Source organism: Lampetra fluviatilis, chromosome 50, assembly GCF_964198595.1.
Source record: "Lampetra fluviatilis chromosome 50, kcLamFluv1.1, whole genome shotgun sequence".
NCBI classification, from domain to species: domain Eukaryota; kingdom Metazoa; phylum Chordata; class Hyperoartia; order Petromyzontiformes; family Petromyzontidae; genus Lampetra; species Lampetra fluviatilis.
The window spans coordinates 4,836,532-4,856,251 of NC_136324.1; the positions used below are offsets into that span (position 1 = coordinate 4,836,532).

The 19,720-nt window shown below is 56.2% G+C and overlaps 1 protein-coding gene across 1 annotated transcript in view; it reads left to right on the plus strand.

Annotated features, from left to right (window-relative positions):
* The first annotated feature begins 7,587 nt into the window (after positions 1-7,587).
* LOC144948547 (syntaxin-binding protein 5-like) overlaps positions 7,588-19,720 on the plus strand; it is a 95,665-nt gene continuing 83,532 nt past the window's right edge. The window contains exons 1-5 of the mRNA XM_078878116.1: positions 7,588-7,650; positions 8,640-8,820; positions 12,205-12,267; positions 13,380-13,490; positions 15,276-15,425. Coding sequence (XP_078734242.1) covers positions 7,588-7,650; positions 8,640-8,820; positions 12,205-12,267; positions 13,380-13,490; positions 15,276-15,425 — 568 coding nt within the window. The remainder of the gene's footprint in view (positions 7,651-8,639; positions 8,821-12,204; positions 12,268-13,379; positions 13,491-15,275; positions 15,426-19,720) is intronic.

Sequence of the window (19,720 nt, forward strand, 5' to 3'; positions counted from 1 at the left end):
GTTGAGGCTGGGCTGGGTTGAGGCTGGGCTGGGTTGAGCCCTGGGTTGAGGCTGGCTCGAGGCCGGGCTAGTCTGGGCTGAGTTGAGCCCTGGGTCGAGGCTGGGCTGGGTTGAGGCTGGGCTGGGTTGAGGCTGGGCTGGGTTGAGACTGGGCTGGTTTCAGCGCTGGGTGAGGCTGCGTTGAGGCTGGGCTGGGTTGAGGCTGGGCTGGGTTGATCCCAGCGTGTACGGAGTGCGAGGCTCGGGGCGCACGAGTCCGAGCCGTGGTGCCGTGGAGCCGCTGTTACCCACCGAGCGCCGCCACCGCGTGCGTCACGGGCCGGTCGCGTAATGCGCGGAGCGTGTGGAGTCATAACACACACGGGGGCGGGGGGGGGCATTGGGATACAAAGTTTGAGAGAGAGGATTGCGTTGGAAGGGGAGCTGGGTGTGGTTGAGAGAGAAGGAGGGAGTGTCAGTGGGGGGAGGGAAGGAGAGTAGAAAGAGAGGGGTCGAAGGGGAGATGTGGAAGGGGGAGGGAGGATAAGGCAGAGGAAAGTAGGAGGGGGGACAGAGCGTGTGGGCAGGCATGTGCAGCGATGGAGGAGAGAGGCAGGGAGGTACGCATAGGGCGAGTACGGGACTGAAAAGGGAGGAAAGTGGGAGGGCAGGGAGGTGTAGGGGGAGGTGTAGGGGGAGGGAGGAATACAGACGGGCGAGGGAGTAGAGCGCAGTGAGGTAGGGAGCGGGGATGGAGAGAGAGGGGGCGGGTAGAGGGGCAGGCGGCCGAGGCCGTCCCCGTGTTTGTCACTGTGGCACTGGGAGCTGACTCGTCACGTGCGCAGGCGAGCGGTGACACCCGCCTCGTGCCAGGGGGGGGGGGCGGGGAGAACCCCGGGCACACAGGGGAGGGGGGGCACACAGGGGAGGGGGGGGGCACGCTGGGGGGGGGGGCGCTCACACGGCTCGCGACTCCACTCAACGCGAAGCCTACACACGCACGCCCAGGCACGTGACTGTCGCCGCAAACATCCTAGCCGCACTAATCAGGTGCTGGAGAGCGCAGAATATTTGCCACGGCCTGCCAAAGCTGTCCTCCCAAACTGAGCGCCACGCTCGGTCGCTCCGAGCGCTGGCGAGGGCCCTCCTGTCCCTGTACGTTCCGCGCCTCCTGAATGTCGTTTGAACGTTCGAGTTGAGCTGTACGTTAATCACGAGTTCATGTGAGAGGCGAGCGAGTTCTGATTGTGCCTTGGCGGGGTGAGGGGGGGGTGGGGGGCGGTCGGTCGTTGTCCATCGCGTGAACCACGACGCGCTGCTCATTTCCGTGAAGCGCCCCGCCGAAGGTTTAGGAGCTGGCGCTCGGCGGGAGCGGACGGAGCGCGAAAGCATTTACCAGGGCGGCCGGCGAGCTCCAAACCTCTTGCAGACAGAGCAGGCTGAGTGAAAGGCCCACTCCCGGGCTGGGCCTTGCGGGCTGCTCGCTCGCCCGCCCACGTGGGGCAGGCTTTCGTTTAGCCTGCAGCTGAGCCTTACAAAGCCTCGGACCGTGTTAACTTCTAAATGTGTGTGAATACGTGGCGGCTAAGAGCCTTGGGCTGCTGCGAGCATCGAACGATTTACCCAGCGGGAGTCCCCCTGGGTTCTTCGATCACCGCGTTCTTCCGGATTGCGAGACCCGGGGAAAGTAAGAAGCGCACACCCGGAACCCTGAACTTCCAAAAAAATGAATGTGCGCCCGGTAGCAATGAAGTTGTGCAGATCTGGTGACACACTCTAAAACAACAACAACAACAACAACCGCCATTCGCCACTAAGTGGCGGTGACGTCACCACGACGCTTGTGCCAGGCCATGTGCACTTTGAGGCCACGTGAAGTGTCGAACGCCCGCTGGCAGGAGGTCACGGGGCAGACCCAGGTGCCACAGGTCGACTGACTGAGATGACCGAGATGACTGGCTGATGCACCACCTGTGCCCCGTACTGTGCCAACTTGCTGTGCTTTAGCCACCCGGCGCTCCGCTCGTTGTTGTGAGCGTCGCTCCTCCGCCCTCCGTTGTTGTTAGAGGGCGACTGCCTCCAACTGCCCAGTAGTGTCCTACACTCTAAAAGAGCACACACACGCGTACTCGCACTGTCTCGCACAGAGACAGAGAAACGCACAAATCTCGGGCTGTTGGGGCAAGCGCTGTTAGCGAGCGCCTATTAAGGCTGGCCAAGGAACACACGAGGAGGGCGGGGTGGTCAGCACCGCTCCCAGCCGCCTTTGTCTCCCCAGTGGTGATGTTCACACACACCACCACTCGTTTTAAAGGCCGAGTCGACCTAGGGGGAGCCCCACGACCGGCTGTGAGCGGGAAGGAGAGGCAGGGAGGTGTAAGGGGAGCGAGGGGTTCAGGGGGGGGGGGGACGACTCTGGAGACGCGAGATGGAGGAGCGACAGACGAGCGGGAAGGCAGAGGCAGCAGCAGCAGCCACCCCCTCTCCAAGCTTTGCGGTCCTCCGCGTATGACGGTGTTTTCCACCAATTAATGAGGAAAAAATCTGAACCTCCCCGCCGGAGATAACCCACGCATTGCCCGAGAGGGCAACACTCTATTCATTCCCGTACAGAAAGGATTGTTGGAGATTAATCCTCTTGCTGTACTACCCGCTGCCCCCCCCCTCCTCCTCCCCGCTGGGGTTCTGCAGGACAGGGACGTGACGGCTACGGGGCAATTTAAATAAACGTCGGGGGGATGGGGGGGGAGCAAAGCCAGAGATTTACATCAAATCTGCCGACCGTGTCGCTTTGGATTCCCGGCGTGAGCACGCACTCAGGACTCGAGCTGGGGAAGTCGGCGTTCATCGGGGAATCGAAGCGAGCAGGAGGCATGGCGCCGAGCTCCGGGGAGCGCCGGCGCGTGGCGCGTTGTGACGCGTTCACTGGTGGGTGGGCCTCACCCTCAGGGACCCCACAGTGCACGCACCACCCTCTCTTCCTACTCCTCTCCTAGCCCACCACCTCCTCCCCCCCCCACCCCATCCTCTCCCCCCCCCCCACCTCCTACTCTCCCCCCCCCCACCACCTCCTCCTCCCCCCCCCCACCACCTCCTCCTCCCCCCCCCCACCACCTCCTCTCCCCCACCTCCTCCTCTCCCCCCCCACCACCTCCTCTCCCCCACCTCCTCCCCCCCCCCCACCACCTCCTCTCCCCCACCTCCTCCTCTCCCCCCCACCACCTCTTCTCCCCCCCACCACCTCCTCTCCCCCCCACCACCTCCTCTCCCCCACCTCCTCCCCCCCCCCCCCACCACCGCCCCCCCCCCCACCACCTCCTCTCCCCCCCACCACCTCTCCCCCACCTCCTCTTCCCCCCACCACCTCTTCCCCCCACCACCTCCTCCCCCCCCCACCACCGCCCCCCCCCACCACCTCCTCTCCCCCCCACCACCTCCTCTCCTCCTCCTCCTCTCCCCCACCACCTCCTCCCCCCCCACCACCTCCTCTCCCCCCCCCACCACCACCTCTCCCCCTTGCTCGCCTCTGTAGCTCTCCGGCTGTTCACGTTCAACATTTCCCAGCGCAGGTTGACAAAGCGTCCTGCACGGACCCCTGTCCGTCCGTAATGTGGTGGGAGCCAGAATGGGTGGGTGGAGGGGCAGAGTGGGTGGGCGTAGTGGGTGGGGGGGGCGTAGTGGGTGGGCAGGGTGGGTGGGTGGTTTGGGAGAGGGGGGGACAGGGGGGGTGGGGCACTATAACGCTCGGACGAATCGATCGGAGACGCATCGTCCACATCGTCCACATCGTCGCCCAATAAATATGCAAACGCGGTGTGACCTTCAGGCTGCTCGCGAGCTCCCCCCCCCCCCCCCCCATACCGCGAAGAAAACTCCGCCGCCGTGTGTCGGAGAGCATTTCGGATTCCGTGATTAATACTGGACGTCTGTGAAAAAGAGCTTGATAGCTCTTCGGATTCCTCCAGTATAAATCAATATTTCGATTCTGATTATAGCCCCTCCACCACCACCCACTAGTACTGCCGTCACGTGATGGAAGAATCCAAAAATCCACGCGGAAATCTCTCCCGCGGCGGTGCATGGCCCCCTCCCTTTGCGTTATCAGGGAACGGGCCCGCAGAAGCGGATTTCACAGAGCTACTGCTGAGATCGCTGCCTCTTGCAAGTGACGCTCTGGTCGATACACGTCAGAGGGCAGCTCTCTCGCAACCGCCCTGCCACAGAGAGCAATGTTCATTGTGTGATGGGCAACCCGATGATCTTTAACTGTCAGAGATAGAATCTTTCCCAAGTTAAGTGCAGGGCCAACGTGGATGCAATGGTTTTCATTTTTGTGCAGTCATTAGTGGCCGGGCTGAGAATGTCCACTCACTACACTTTACTCAGCACTCGGTCTGTGTGAGTCTATGGGTCCCTATGGGTCACTGCATTACATTAGTCTGTGGGTCTCTATGTAAGTCTGTGGGTCACTGTGTGAGTCATTGGTGACCGGTTTCCAAAATGTCCACTCAACTCCATTTCAACCCGGATTGGAACCCAGGCTCTCAGCGGTGTTGGGCTCAGTGTCTCTGACCTCTGACATGGGTGCAAGTGCTGTTAGTGAGCACCTATTAAGGGCAGACATGCACACAAGGACATGGTGTGCCCAGCGCAGATCTGGTGGTGGCCTTCATTCTAATTGGATCTCAATTTCAGAGGGGAGGGGCCGAGCCAAACTCATCCTCACAGCTCTTGAAGCTTATCCCAAGACGACGGCTCGGCACGGCCCGCGTCTGACTTTTTAACGGGCGTGGAAACGCAGCAACGACCCTACCGCCTCTCTCTCTCGCGCGCTCTCCGCCCGTTCTGTCTCCCTGCGTTTCGTAGAGTCCTAATGAGCCTTCGTCTGTCAGGCCCTCCACCCCTCTGTGTGTGTGGCATCACGCGGGGAGCGGTGGTGTAGTGGTTGGCGCATTGCGGGCCTTGGAACCAACCGTGACCCGTGTTTGATTGCCTATAACCACCGCCTATGACGGTGACGTGTATCAGAACCGTATTGCGGGCCTCCCCTCGGTCGACTCGGCTTCAAATAAGTAACCTGGGTGGGGATGCTTCAACATCAGCACGGGGGTGACAGCGGTGGCCGGGCGTGGTGGTGGTGGCTGCCATGTGCAGTGTTATGACTCGGGCCTGTGGAAGGATCGATTTAGAACTCCGGGATCGTTACGTGGCACCGTTGAGGGGAGGGGGAGCGAGGAAGGGGGGGGGGAGTGTGGGTGCCATAGTTTACATGGAGTGCTCTTGAAAATAACATCTGTTAATTCAGAAGGATTTGTTTAAAGCCGATTAGTTAACCCTGTATATATAAACACAAATATAAACGTGCGTGTGTGTGTATATATTTAATTTGTATGCAGAGACACGAATTGGAGTTCTGCTCATGTTTGCCTTTTACCTAAAATGCCCTGCGATGACGCGCCCGCGGCCTAACGCTCGCCGCCTCCTTCGGCGCGTTCGTCAAGCTGAGCAGGAGTGGTTCTTAATGTCGAGCCTGGCCTCATGGTCAACGTGGGGCCTGACCTCACGGTCAACGTGGGGCCTGGCCTCGTGGTCAACGTGGGGCCTGGTCTCGTGGTCAACGTGGAGCCTGGCCTCACGGTCAACGTGGGGCCTGGCCTCACGGTCAACGTAGAGCCTGGCCTCACGGTCAACGTGGGGCCTGGCCTCACGGTCAACGTGGGGCCTGGCCTCACGGTCAACGTGGGGCCTGGCCTCACGGTCAACGTGGGGCCTGGCCTCACGGTCAACGTGGAGCCTGGCCTCACGGTCAACGTGGGGCCTGGCCTCACGGTCAACGTGGGGCCTGGCCTCACGGTCAACGTGGGGCCTGGCCTCACGGTCAACGTGGGGCCTGGCCTCACGGTCAACGTGGGGCCTGGCCTCACGGTCAACGTGGGGCCTGGCCTCACGGTCAACGTGGGGCCTGGCCTCACGGTCAACGTGGGGCCTGGCCTCACGGTCAACGTGGGGCCTGGCCTCACGGTCAACGTGGGGCCTGGCCTCACGGTCAACGTGGGGCCTGGCCTCACGGTCAACTTGGAGCCTGGCCTCACGGTCAACTTGGAGCCTGGCCTCACGGTCAACTTGGAGCCTGGCCTCACGGTCAACGTGGAGCCTGGCCTCACGGTCAACGTGGGGCCTGGCCTCACGGTCAACGTGGGGCCTGGCCTCGTGGTCAACGTGGGGCCTGGCCTCGTGGTCAACGTGGGGCCTGGCCTCGTGGGGCCACAGCACGGCCGTGAGAGCCTCACTCGGTCCTCGAGGCACAAGCAAGGAGCGGCGGCGGGCTGGCGGTGACGACTGAGCCATGTCCCAATCTGCGCTGGGCAGCCCCTAGGTCCAGCTCGGCGTAAAAATGTTTCCTTTTTTTGGTGGGGGATATAACGGTGGTGGTGGGACGGGGTGGGGGGGGTGCACGTGGGAAGATCGCGTTACGTAACCCTGCTCGCTGATCCTCCCTCCTCTTCCACACTCGCCCCACCCCACTACTGTCCCCTCTCCCCGCTGATCTGCTCCCCCACTCCCATTCCTTCACTATCTCCCACCCTCTCCCTCGCTCCCCCCCCCCCCACTCTCCCCACTCCACTTACTCCCCGACTCTTCCCGTTCGCCATTCTACCGCTACCGTATCCCCCACTCTCCCAAACGCACGTCACTCTCCCTCCCACTCTCCCCACTCTCCCCGCTCTCCCTCCACTCTCCCCACCCTCCCTCCACTCTCCCCTCTCCCCACTCACGTCACTTTTACCACTGACACCACTCTCCCCTACTCACTACTCCCCCTCCACTCACATCGCTCTCCCCACTCTCCCCACTCTCCCCACTCACACCATTCTCCCCACTCTCCCTCCACTCTCCACTCGAGCACTATAGCCCTGGCACTCCCCAGATCGCGAACTCTGTCACGAGTCTTGGCCCCATCACTCCAGCTATAGCCTCATAGTAACCATACCTCCAGCCTTCGCTCGAGCACTAGCCTTGCGCCTAACCATCAACATTGATTTTATTAAGTTAATTAAAATATTGCACCGGGAAAAAAATGAATCCCTGGGATGGACACGTCTCGTCTGCAAAGGTGTCCAGGGTGTCGATTGACGTGAACAGCGGACTCGTGATGAAAATCACCCCCCCCCCCCCCCGCATAGCCGTAGCAAACCGTTGGGGCAAGTGCTGTTAGTGAGCGCCTATGAAGGCCGTCACGACACACGAGTGGGTGCGTGGCTAGCACCACGCCCAGCCGCCTTTGTCTCCCCAGTACTGATGTTTGCAAACCGCACCAAGCACTCATTTAAGGTCGAGCCAAAATCGATCCTCGAGACTCGGTGAAGGTCTCCGATGTCAATAAATTAAGTCCGTTTCACTCACTGGTTTTCGTCAGTGTCGCTCTCCATGGGCCTAAACCAACCAGTGTAACTGTCCATGGTCCTGAACTTACCAATATCGCTCTCCATGGTCCTGAACCAACCAGTGTAACTGTCCATGGTCCTGAACCAACCAGTGTAACTGTCCATGGTCCTGACCTCACCAGTGTAACTCTCCATGGTCCTGAACTTACCAATATCGCTGCCCATGGTTCTGAAGTCGCCAGTGTTACTGTCCATGCTCCTCAACTCAAGAGTGTCGCTCTCCATGGTTCTGAACTCATCATTGGCGCGCTGTACGTGGTCCTGAACCCGTCAATGGCACTGTCCATGAATGGGGAATGTGGCCGCCCCTGGTTTCTGCGAAAAGGGTCGCCCGTGAACCGGTTCCAGCAGATGCACGGTTCGGTCCTCGCACTCGCGATCTGACGCGTGTGTGGCTTGGGTTGTGGATCGATACCGATCGGGTCGATGCAGCGATTCACCCCGAACCCATCAGGAACACGCGCAGGAAATCCCCTAATAGGCTCCTATCCATTAGGCGATTGCATTTGAGCCGGAGACAGGGCCTAATTAATTCCCGATCAGATAAGATCACTGAATGAGTGTAAAGGACGCTCGGGGGCTCAGGTCAGGGTGCAATGGCAGTTGTCCCCTAACCCCTACCGCCCCCCCCTCCCTCCTTATTTCCATATAAATGATGTCGGCATAGAAACCCGTAGACTCGCACAGAGACCCATAGATGTTCTATTGGTGAAGGTGAAAGATGGGTGTGGGGCTCGAATGGAATGGAGGGAGCTCGAGCGGTAAGAAAAATGAAACCGATCTCGTACCGGGGTGCGAACTGGGCCGCGTCGGAGCGAGCGGCTGGCGGCGTGGGAGCCGTCGCGGCTCCGTGACGTCAGCGCGGCTCTTTGACCTCCAACGACGACGACGACGACGGAGAGGGGAGGGGAGGGGAGGCGAGGTCGATACGTTTCCATTCGTCATGGGATTAAAAGATGAAAAGTTGCATTTGTGTAATCAGACGTCGATTCCCCGCCCGGGGCGGCGGGGTCACGTCTCGTTAGCGGAGGCTGAATCGTTGTAATGAGCGAGAGCGAGCGAGGCAGGTAGCAGGCGGTGCCGTCGGGGTCGCGCCTGGAAGTGCCCCCACCCCCGCGCCCCCCCCCACCGCCTCGCGTGAGGAGGGAGGGAGTAGATCCGTATAGATCACGGACCCCGGATCATTTTGCACGCCCTCCGCGATTGTTGTGACAGAGCGAAGCGAAGGAGGGTTACAGACGCATGCACGCGAGCGCGTGGCCCGCAGTCCGGCGCCGTGGCAGAGGAGGCGGTGAGGGCCGGTGGATCACCGCACTCCCGCTGCGACTCTCCAAAGTCGTGGGCGTCGAGGAGGATACCGTAATCCCGGCTCGCCCGGAGAAGGCGCTACGGCAAAGTGTGGGCTGGCCCTTCTGTATGGGATAGTGTTTCATCCTTGCACGCGTGTGTTTTTTTTTTTCCCCATCGCTCCAGTTTCCTTCCACACGTAAACACCCATTAATTGGTCAATAACTCCTCCGTGTATAGAGCACCACAGAGCTAGGAGTGGGGAGAGGTGGAGTAGGAATTTTGTCGCGTCTCGCCGCGTGGCAGAGGTCGCAATCGGGTACCCGATACCCGTACCCTACCCAATACCCGGCTACCCGTACCCGGCCGGGTATGGGTACGGGTACCCGTTTGCGACACTGGTGCGGCCGTGTACGGGTACGGGTAGGCCATGAGTCACTGGTGAGTAACCGTTTGTCACTCATTTCCCAGCGTCTTGTCTCTTCTCACAATTCAAGTTCCTAGAATCAACCCACACGCGCCTGCAACATGGCTTCATCCCAGAGGTCCCAATCAGGTACCCGATACCCGTACCCTACCCATACGCGACCCTGGTGCGGCCGGGTACGGGTACGGGTAAGGAATCAAAACCCGTTTGCGACCTCTGCCGCATGGCTGCTGCATTTTCGATAAGCGAAGTTCCCGCTCGTGTGTGGTTCCTCCTCCTGCATGAGAACGTTGTGGCGGTGGCACAGCGCTACAAGCTGACACCACCGTTACTACGCTCGGAGACACGGAGAGGGGCGCAGACGTAGATGGCGACACCGATGACGATCGATCCTCGTGGCCTTTGCGAGCGGCCTTCGTCAGAGTCCAAGAAACACGTGGCCGAGTGGAGCCAGAAGGACTTGCGTGGACTCGCACACAGATCCGCAGAGTCGAACAGAGACCCACACTCGCACAGAGACCCGCAGATAACCTGGGGAGTCGTAATATTTCCTGGAGATTCGTGGGCGTTCTCAGAGATCCACAGACTTGAATAGAGATCCATAGACTTGAATAGAGATCCATAGACTTGAATAGAGATCCATAGACTTGAATAGAGATCCATAGACTTGAATAGAGATCCATAGGCTTACATGGATACCCATAGACCTGCGTAAAAAAACACACGCATAACGACTCATAGACTTGCACTGAAATCCATAGACTTGTTTATAGACCTACACAGAGACTCGTGTATTTTCAGAGATCCATAGACATACATAAGGGGTGGATACACTTACAGAGAGCCGCAGGCTTACACAGATAGCCATAGACTTACACCAAGATCCATAGACTTTGCATGGAAATCCATATACTTACACAGAGGTCCAAACACTTACATATGGATCCACATGCTTACATGGATACCCATAGACTTACGCAGAGATCCAAAGACTCGCGTATAGATCCATGTACATACACAGAGACCCATGGACTTTCACGCAGAATTATCGACTTACATAGAGATCCGTAGACTTACATGGAGACTCTTGGACAATTTAATTGTTCGTAAGCTGAATTTTTTTTTTAAAAATACATAAATATTAACATTTTTACGTGCTAGTACAGAGCTGTGCTTTATTTATTAACGCGTTAATCCCCCCAATAATACAACACACGAGTGCTAAACAAATTTGCCGTTAAGATATGCGAAGCTAAAGGCGCAGCCCTGCAATTCCCTGCTCAAGCCACTGCTGCCAGAAGGAGGCCTTCCGCAAGAGGATGCTCTGGAGAATCCGCCCCGCCCCGCCTCCCCCTGCAGTGTGTCCATGGCCTACTCTTCCACGCTGGCCAGGGCAGTCTTTGGAAAGGGGTTGCGAGTCACCTCCCCCTAACATTTTGCCCCAAGACCCGCACCGTTGACGAAGCCGCTCTCGACATTGACGCTGCGGGGTTAGACGGTGGTGAGGCAGCGGGGGGGGGGGGGGTGGAGGGTGATTTAGGAAACTCGCCGCATCGTTGTAAACCCGCCGCGCCGTGAACATTGAATCGAACTGCCGACCTCTGGATCGTTTGACCTCCAACTCCACTCTAAAACTAAACTGCTTTTTATTTTTACAGGCGAGGCCCACTGAGCTACGAAGCTCTTTCTCAGATGCGACCTGAACATCGCAAATTGAGGCTCAGCGGAGGTGGAAATTTAAAGCAGCAGTAGGCAAATTACTACGAACCACGGGATGCTGATTCTCAATGTGGAGGGAAAAGCCAGAGGATCCACGCGATCACGGGGAGAGACACGCAAACTGCCAAATATACAGCAGCAGGCGTCAGGGTTGGGATCGAACCCACGGCCTCCTGTATAGCAGGCGAGGTAGTTAACATCTCCTAGCCACCGCGATGATGATGAGAGAGAGAGACACGCAAACTCCAAATATACAGCAGCGGGCGTCAGGGTTGGGATTGAACCCACGGCCTCCTGTATAGCAGGCGAGGTAGTTAACATCTCCTAGCCACCGCGATGATGATGATAGAGAGAGACACGCAAACTTCAAATGTACAGCAGCGGGCGTCAGGGTTGGGATCGAACCCACGGCCTCCTGTATAGCAGGCGAGGTAGTTAACATCTCCTAGCCACGGTGGTGCCACTCTCCTCCACGTGGCAATGGCAGAGAGGTGGAGAGAGGGAGAGAGAGTAGGCGGGAGAGCGAGAGGTGGAGAGAGAGAAAAGAAGAGAGAGTGGCTGGGTGAGGGAGAAAGGTGGAGAGAGAGAGAGAGAGAGGAGGGAAGAGAGGGTGGGAGAGAGGAGGTGAAGAGAGAGGGAAGAATGGTGGGGGGGTGGGGAAGTAGTGAATATATAATATGATTAATGAGTAATCTCTCAGACTGCTCGTGGGTGGATGACTCTACGAGGGAGGGTCATCCAGACGAGCGTCACGTCACCTGGCCCTCTTAGCAACCATCCCGACCCCACACGCTCCTCAATAACACCGAGGCACTGATAGTAACACAAATGTATAATGTAGACGACTTCTTGGTTCTTTCGGTAAAGTCACGTAGAAGGGAAGTAATAAAATAATAAAATAATAAAATAATATTATATAATAATATTTTTTCATTATTTTATTCCTTCCCTTCTACGTGACTTTACCGAAAGAACCAAGAAGATGAATCCCTGCAGTCACAAAAGCTTTAAATCGAAATGTAGACGACGTTTCGGGCTATGGTCCTTCTTCATAGCACGTGCACAGAGAGGCCAGTCGAGAGACTTCGAGTTGGAACGGAGGTCTTAGACTGCACCCTTGACGCCACATACACCACGAGGCCCTGGTAGGCTGGGTGTCTAGATTATCGCGCAGGATGGCAGCAGCAGCCGCCAGATGTTCAGGATCTAGATGCCAATGTCGAGGTCTGCTGCTGGCCACGACGAGAGAGGGCTTCAGCAGTGAGAGAGAGTTCGTGTCGTGTCGCTGTTCCTCCTCCTGCGTTGAAGTGAGCGCAGGCCACGGTGCGTTTGACGTGCACGGTCCAGAGTGTGGGCTGCGTGGCCCGCAGTCGCACTGCTGCGGCGCCTTCGAGGGAAGAATAACCAAAGGTGAAATGTTTGGGTCTAAAATGTGGCGTTTGTTAATTCCGTTTTGTCGCGCGTCATTCATGCGAATTGCATCTCACGTCGCTGTACAATAATATGATATGCACAATCACATTTAGGGGCGTAATCCTATTTCGGGCAAGTTATTCGGTGAGCAAGTGAAACTCCCTCGGGAGGCAAAACAAATGAATGGACAAATCTAAGAGATGGTTTGCAACGCCGATGGCTTATGAACAACAGCCGTAAAAGGTATCACGATAGAGGTCTAGAAAATGCGGTGTTATGGTACAAAGGTTCTGGCTCTTGGTTTCTGCGCACTTCGGCGAGGGCGATCGGTCCGCTCGGCGGCGGCCCAGGGCCGAGAACCTCGCTCCGTGGTGTCGTTGAGTTGCCGGCTGATTGTTTGACGGGCTCGCGAGTGCGGCGCAGTGGGAGCCGTGAGACGTGATGGTCGGGATGATGATGATGATGATTCCTCACCGTGTGTCTCTCTCCTCCACTGGCCGGTATGACCCGCATGGGTGAGCGTGAGGGCGAGAGAGGGGGGGCCTGGACAGGCCTCTCGACTCGTTGTGACACTGCAAGACTGCCGTGTGTGCCCGTGCGTGCGTGGTGTGCGTGTGTGTAAAGATGAGTGGGGTTGTTGTTGTTGTTGGGTGGGACATTGTGGGGAACCGATAGTGTGTTGTGATTTAGCGCACTGCACTACGAACCCGACCAACACAAGTTCGATTCCCACTCGCAGCCAACGTCGGTAGCGAAAATATTCACTATTTCGGGGCCTCCCCCAGGTCGACTCAGCCTTAAATGAGTACCTGGTACGGTGTGTAAACATCGCCACTGGGGAGACAAAGGCGGCCCGGCAAGGTGTTGGCCACCCACCCCATCGTGTGCCGTGCCGGATTTCAAATGGTGTTGGCGCTGACAGCACTTGCCCCGACAGTCTGTCCAGGCTATACGGATGGGGGGGGGGGGGATCTTTGTCTCTGTGGGACTGGGTGGATGTTTGGCGCCGTCGTGTCTCGGCCTGGCTGATTATGGCCGTGTTTATGAGTCTATCACACACACACCACACACGCCCTGTATGCGGGGAGTCGTGGCGCGGTGATTGGCAGCACTGGGCCACCGACCCAAAGACCCGAGGTGGGATTCACGCTCGCATCCAACCATCGGTGACGAATGTCAGAACTGTATCCTGGGCCTCGAACAGGTCAACTCGGCGGAAAGTGAGCACCTGGCGCGGCGCAGCGCATAGACATCATCATATCGTCGCTGGGAAGACAAAGGTGGCTGGGCGCGGTGTTGGCCACCAACCCCCTCGTGTGCCGCGCTGGTCTTCAGAGGTCGAGACGCCCTTGAAAAAGAGCGTCTTAGCTCAATGGGGGCTTTACTCGGGGAAATAGATTCCTGATTATTGCGCTGTGCTCACGAACAGCACTTGCCCCAACGGTCCGTTCAAGGCTATACGGGGGATCTTTGTCTTTTGGTGAGAAGCTCTGAGCCATAAGGCGATGGGCGTGCACCTTGGACTGCATGGTTATCACCCTGAGCTGAGCTCATTTTGCCTCTTCGGATGCGATTAATCGCTCCAGCGACAGAGGCATCGTCAGCACGTAAACAGTCGAACGGCGCCGGCAAACAGATGCCAGTGCGGTGATAAGGGTTCGGCAGAATTGGTGGAGCATCCAATGTAGGACCACAGAACTTGGGCAATTTGTTGATCACGCCGGTTCTGGCTAAACTTCCCGCTTCGTCCGCGGCTTCCAGTGTCTCCGAGTAATTCTGTACTTTCTTTGAATCATTCTCTACTCTCTGAATCATTCCGTTCTCTGTCTCTGAATCATTCTCTCTCCTTGAGAGTGGACGCAAACTGACGCGTAAAAAAACGAATTCTGATTTATTACGATGTTTTTCCTGTTGTTATTTTTTGCCGCCACGTAGAGACTTGCGTTGAACCTTCCAACCCACTTGGCTGCGAGGCTCTGTTGGCGGGCCAGGTTGATGACGGCAGTACAGCAAGTGGGTTTGTTTTCCCCTCGTGCACGTAGGAAGGGGGGGGTGGGTGGTGGTGGTGGTGGTCTATTCCGTGCTGCACGGTGTTTGCGCGGCAGTGGGATTGGCCGTTCGGAGCTGGGATGGGTGCTGGGTTTTCTCCGGGTTGTCCGGGTTCCTCCCGTAACGAAGCCAAACTCTCGTTGATTTCAAGAAGGTGGGGGGTGGGGGGGGGATTGGCTGATCAACCCAGTGTAGCAGGACCCTCCCGAGAAGAGATCTTGAGACTCGGTGTGATGATGGTGTCCTTGATAATCAGACTATTTGGTTATTAGCTGTATCACAGGGTGGCGAGCACGCTGCGCTACGAACCCAGCATCCCAAATCCCATTGCCGGCCCACGGCTGACATCAGTGGCGAGTGACATCTGAACCCCTCCGGGGGGTGTCCGCCAATCAGCACCCAGCACTGACCGGTGAAGTATGGTCGAACAACCCTCACGGCCCACACGTTAGCGGAAATACCTTAATCCAGCGGTGGATTGACAAAGGGCCACAAATAATCACAATTGTTATATCGGAGATGCGGGGGGGAGGTGGCGGGGCAAGGGGGGGGTGGCTTCACCGTGCCTCAAGCTGCACGGTGAATCTGTCTTCGCGGGGGGCGGACAAATGTGTCGACCGGGAGGGGGGCGGGGAAGGGAGGGGGTTGGGGGGGGGGTAGTAGGAGGGGCAGGGCGGTGGGCGGTGTGAGGGCATCTGGGTTGCTGTTGCGTGATCATTTCAGGACCAATTTAGCGATTGCGGCTGAGCGCATGATCTCTGCCTTGCCCGGCCCCGTTTAGCCCCTCGGGCCGAGAGCCGCGGGGGCTGGGCGCAGCGTGCGTCCGCGTTCAGACTTAACGCGTTTAATCTTGACCCGATGAAAACCTCTCCGCGACCCGCTAACCCAATTTTGGCATCGATGCCTTAATAACCGCCATCGATCGGCAATCACCGGGGCGTCGATATGTTTGGCAGATGGGCGCCGAGACGCGGAGTTGGGGCGGGGAGGGAAGGTATATTTAGGGTTTGGGCAAAGGTCAGGGTACGGCTCCGTCTGCGTGACTGAGAGCTCTGAGGTGGAGCCGGGCCCACGCGAGGTCACGGGGGTCACGCGGGGCCACCGAGGTGACGCGGCGCTTCCGATCCGCTGGCGATGATGCAATGAAGCGATATCGATCTATTTGTTTTAAATGTAAACATTCCTTGCTGGTCAGTGTGACACGGCGCGGCGGGTGGCGTCTTCGCGGCCTGCTTACAGAGTCGGGTGAAAAGAGGACGTTGATTTCTTTCAAGGCGAAAACAAATCGATAGAGGAGATCCTATCTGCAAAAGGTGTTCTGAGCAAAAAGTGTTCCTAAATAAACCGGGGGGCAGCAATCCGTCCCCTCGAGCGATCGAAATCAGAAGAGAGCCCAACACAGTGGCAGCAAACAGGCCCCTGACGAAGAGCTTCGCGGCTCGTCGGATTCCTCCCTGGATCAACAAAGATTCTGAGCAGTTGACTGCAAGAGCGGCCACAATGACGACCACGGAGGGCTTCCAGCGATTGGAACTCTCAGCGCTCGGCCTCGCCTGGGAGCAAAGGTTTCCCACAATGCACCCGGTGGTGTCGCCAGACACGTCAAGCTAAGCTGGGGGGGGGGGGGGGGTGTTGAGCCTGGCCAGTGAGTAGATGGGGGTGACCGCGGTGCGTAAGCAGGTGCCTGCGAGGCTGCCTGCCAGCCTACGTGGCGAGCAAGGTGTGCTTGCTGTGGCGGCGGGGGAGTGGTGGCGCAGCGGCGACGCTCGTGTCTCACAGCAAGGAGGGCCTGGGTTCGATTCCCGACTCGGGCGCTTTGTGTGATTTCCCCCCCTCCCCCCGCCCCGTTCTGCATAGGTTTGCTCTGGGTTCTCTGCTTTCCTGGCAGCATCTAGAAAAGTGAACCCATACAATGTCACTGGTATTGGCCTCGACATTGCAATGACTTTTACTCGCACATTACGGAATTGGGACGACACTCGGCAAACATTTGGCACGACGATAAAAACTTGAAGAAAAAAAAAAAAGCCTTGAGACTCGGCGAGGCCACTCTCGTGATGATTAGCAGGGCAATGGCGGCGGCCATGCTGCACGGGTTGGTGGATCACACAGAGATTTTTCGATTTAAAGCTTTCGTGACTGCAGGGATTCATCTTCTTCTTGGTTCTTTCGGTAAAGTCACGTAGAAGGGAAATAATTAAATAATTAACTTAAAACATAATAAAATAATTCTCACGACGTTTCGGCCATAACGCAAGCAGCCGTCCTCAGGTGAAAAACAGGTCTGTCATTCAGACGCTGTCTTTCCGACAGACCTGTTCTTCACCTGAGGACGGCTGTTTGCGACGTGGCCGAAACGTCGTGAGAATTATTATATAATGTTTTATTTTTATTATTTTATTATTTCCCTTCTACGTGACTTTACCGAAAGAACCAAGAAGATCACACAGAGATGTTGTGAAACTTCCTACCGATGGGCGTCGAGGAGGAGCCCGTTCCCTGGCTCGCCAAGAGAGAGTGTGGACTGATCTCCGTCTGTCCCTTCGGCATGGGATAGAGCGTTGCTCCCTCGCACGCGTGGCTTTCTTGCAGGTGCTCCGGTTTCCTCCAACGTGTATGAACACTCATTGATTGTCTGAACGTATCTTGATATGCAGAGGACCGCAGAACTCGGTCCATTGTTGGTAGCGCCTGGCTCCTCACCGCCTGGCCGCCGCTGCTGCTGCCTTCCCGGTCGTCCGTGGTTCCTCGACAATTGTTAGAGACGCGATTCGCGTGAACGGCTACAGCAACCCGCTAGATCAAACGACGCATTCTTAAGATTATTACCAAAAATACATTCTCAAGGTGTGCTTGTATCGGTAGTTATATTCGCCTTCCCTCCAGCAGTGCAATTTATGGATGTGTTGCTTATATCAGAGCTCGGCTTGTATCCTCCTTCCATGGCGTACGGATGCATTCATTGCACAGACCCACATCGAGAAAATCAAACTACGTTGGTGGTGCTGCCGTTGCTGCGTTGGCAATGGTGCACAAGCACAGACAACAACAACAAGCAATGTAACACGTTCCGTGTCAATTACGCTGCAGCCCTCAAAGAAAAAAGAAACTTAATGGACGAAATTAATGTGGCGAGATGTTAACTACCTCGCCTGGCATGCAGGAGGTCGTGGGTTCCATCCCGACCCTGGCACCTGTATATTTGGAGTTTGCATGTGCTCCCCGTGGTAGCGTGGATTTTTCTCTGGGTCCTCCGGATTTTTCCCTCCACATTTAGAATCAACGTGCATTTAGATTCATTTGGCTGATTTACGTTCAGTTATTATTTGTGACCAGGTCGCTTCTCACAACGAGCTTATACAGCTTAAGTGGGCCTTACCTGGTAAAATATATATTTTTTGCGTGCTCTGAAGAAGGACCATCGCTAGAAACGTCAAATGGTGCACATTGTAAGAATGTTTGAACTTTCGTACAGAACGTTGTGTGCCCGTGGCCTCCCACGCTCAGGGAGACCTCGCAGACTTCCGTGGCGTTTATCGTTTCTCCAGCAGATGTTCCGTTGACGCGCTGCGTTTGTTTAAAACTGTTGGGCAATTGGAGTACAGTGCGGTGTTACTGCTGTTTAACCACGGCGGGCTCTCCATAGCCGTGCAGCACTGCGGTACACGGTTTTCGAGCTTTCAGTCTCGCTGTCCGCGGTTCTGAATCGGTGAATGTTGCTGGGCATGGTTCTGAATCAGTGAGTGTTGCTTTCCATGGTGCTGAATCAGTGAGTGTTGCTTTCCATGGTCCTGAATCTTTTAGCGCCATCATCCGCATCGCTTAACCCTTCAATATTGCTGATGGCAATTCTAGATCGTTCAGCGTTGCTGTGCATGTTCCTGAATCGCTCACTGTTGCTGTGATGTCGGATTATTCAGTGTCGCTCTCCATGGTGCTGAGTCCTTCAGTGCCACTATCTGCGATGCTTGTTTTGTTCATTGTCAATGTGCATGGTGCTTGATCCATCAGTGTCGCTATGCATGATGTTGAATTCTTCGATGTTACTCTGCCCCGGTACTGAATCCCTCATTGTCACTATCTATAACGGTGATTTATGCATGTTTCGCTGTTGTTGTCCAGGGTGTTGAAGATGTCGATGTTGCTGCCTATTAGGGGTGTAATGATCATGCTGCCGCTCCCCCACAGTTCATTGAATTGCCTCGATTCACTGTCGTGGATCGATTCAGGATTTTTGTTTTACTTCATGGGTGGATGTAGCAACACCCAGGTGGCTGCTGGAGTCAAGTGAACCCATTACGGCATATACAACTTGAAACCATCGTTTACTATAAGCCCAATTCAAAGCTGGTAATGTAAGCTTACGAATCAATGTAAATCAATGAATCAATACACAAATATATGCTCCTACAGGCTGCACTAGGCCTTGTCTGTATGCTATCTACAGTTCTGAAGCTACTCTGTGTTGCGGTCAATGGTACTGAATTGTCATTTGTTGCTGTTCATGGTGGCTATGCACGTGGCCTCTACTCCATCAGGATCAGAATCTTAATTTATCCTGGAGAAATCCGATGACCTATTAAGCTCTTTTTCACAGATGTCCAGCACTGTGGTGGAGCGAGGGTCGGTGGATCACACACAGATGGTGCGAAACTCTCTTCCCATAGGCAGTTGAGTAGGAGCCATACCCTAGCTCGACAGGAGACAGCGGTACAGCAACAGTAGACTCCCACCTGTTCCCTCTGTATGGGATAGAGTGTTTCCCCCTCGCACATGTGGGTTTTCTCCGAGTGCTCCAGCTTCCTCCCACATGTAAACTCTCATTGATTGGCTGATAACACCTCGAAATATAGACGAGTGCAGAGCTGGGAGGGGGGCAGTCATTTGGTGCCGGCTCACCACTTCTGAGTCATTCTGTCACTTCGAGAGCAAGCAAATCCTGTGTGGTGCATAGCAACTTGGCGTTATTATTGTCTCTGTAGATCATGCCGAGACCCTGATTGCAGCTGTGCATTGATCTAAAGAATGAATTGTTGTTACGTGTGGTGCTAATCCGTTCAGTAAGTAAGTACGTTTATAAGTGCGAAAGTCTTATAACTGAGGTTATCATGTTCTACTGAACTGGTTCAATGTCTGTAAGGAGTCTCGAACATCACGCAGCGGCGGTGAGTTCCAGGCCGATGAACCGCTGAGTAGGGGAGTGGGTGGGTGAGTAGTTGAGTGAGTGGGTGCGTGGGTGAGTAGTTGAGTGAGTGGGTGGGTGAGTAGTTGAGTGAGTGGGTGGGTGAGTAGTTGAGTGAGTGAGTGGGTGAGTAGTTGAGTGAGTGGGTGGGTGAGTAGTTGAGTGAGTGAGTGGGTGAGTAGTTGAGTGAGTGGGTGGGTGGGTGAGTAGTTGAGTGGG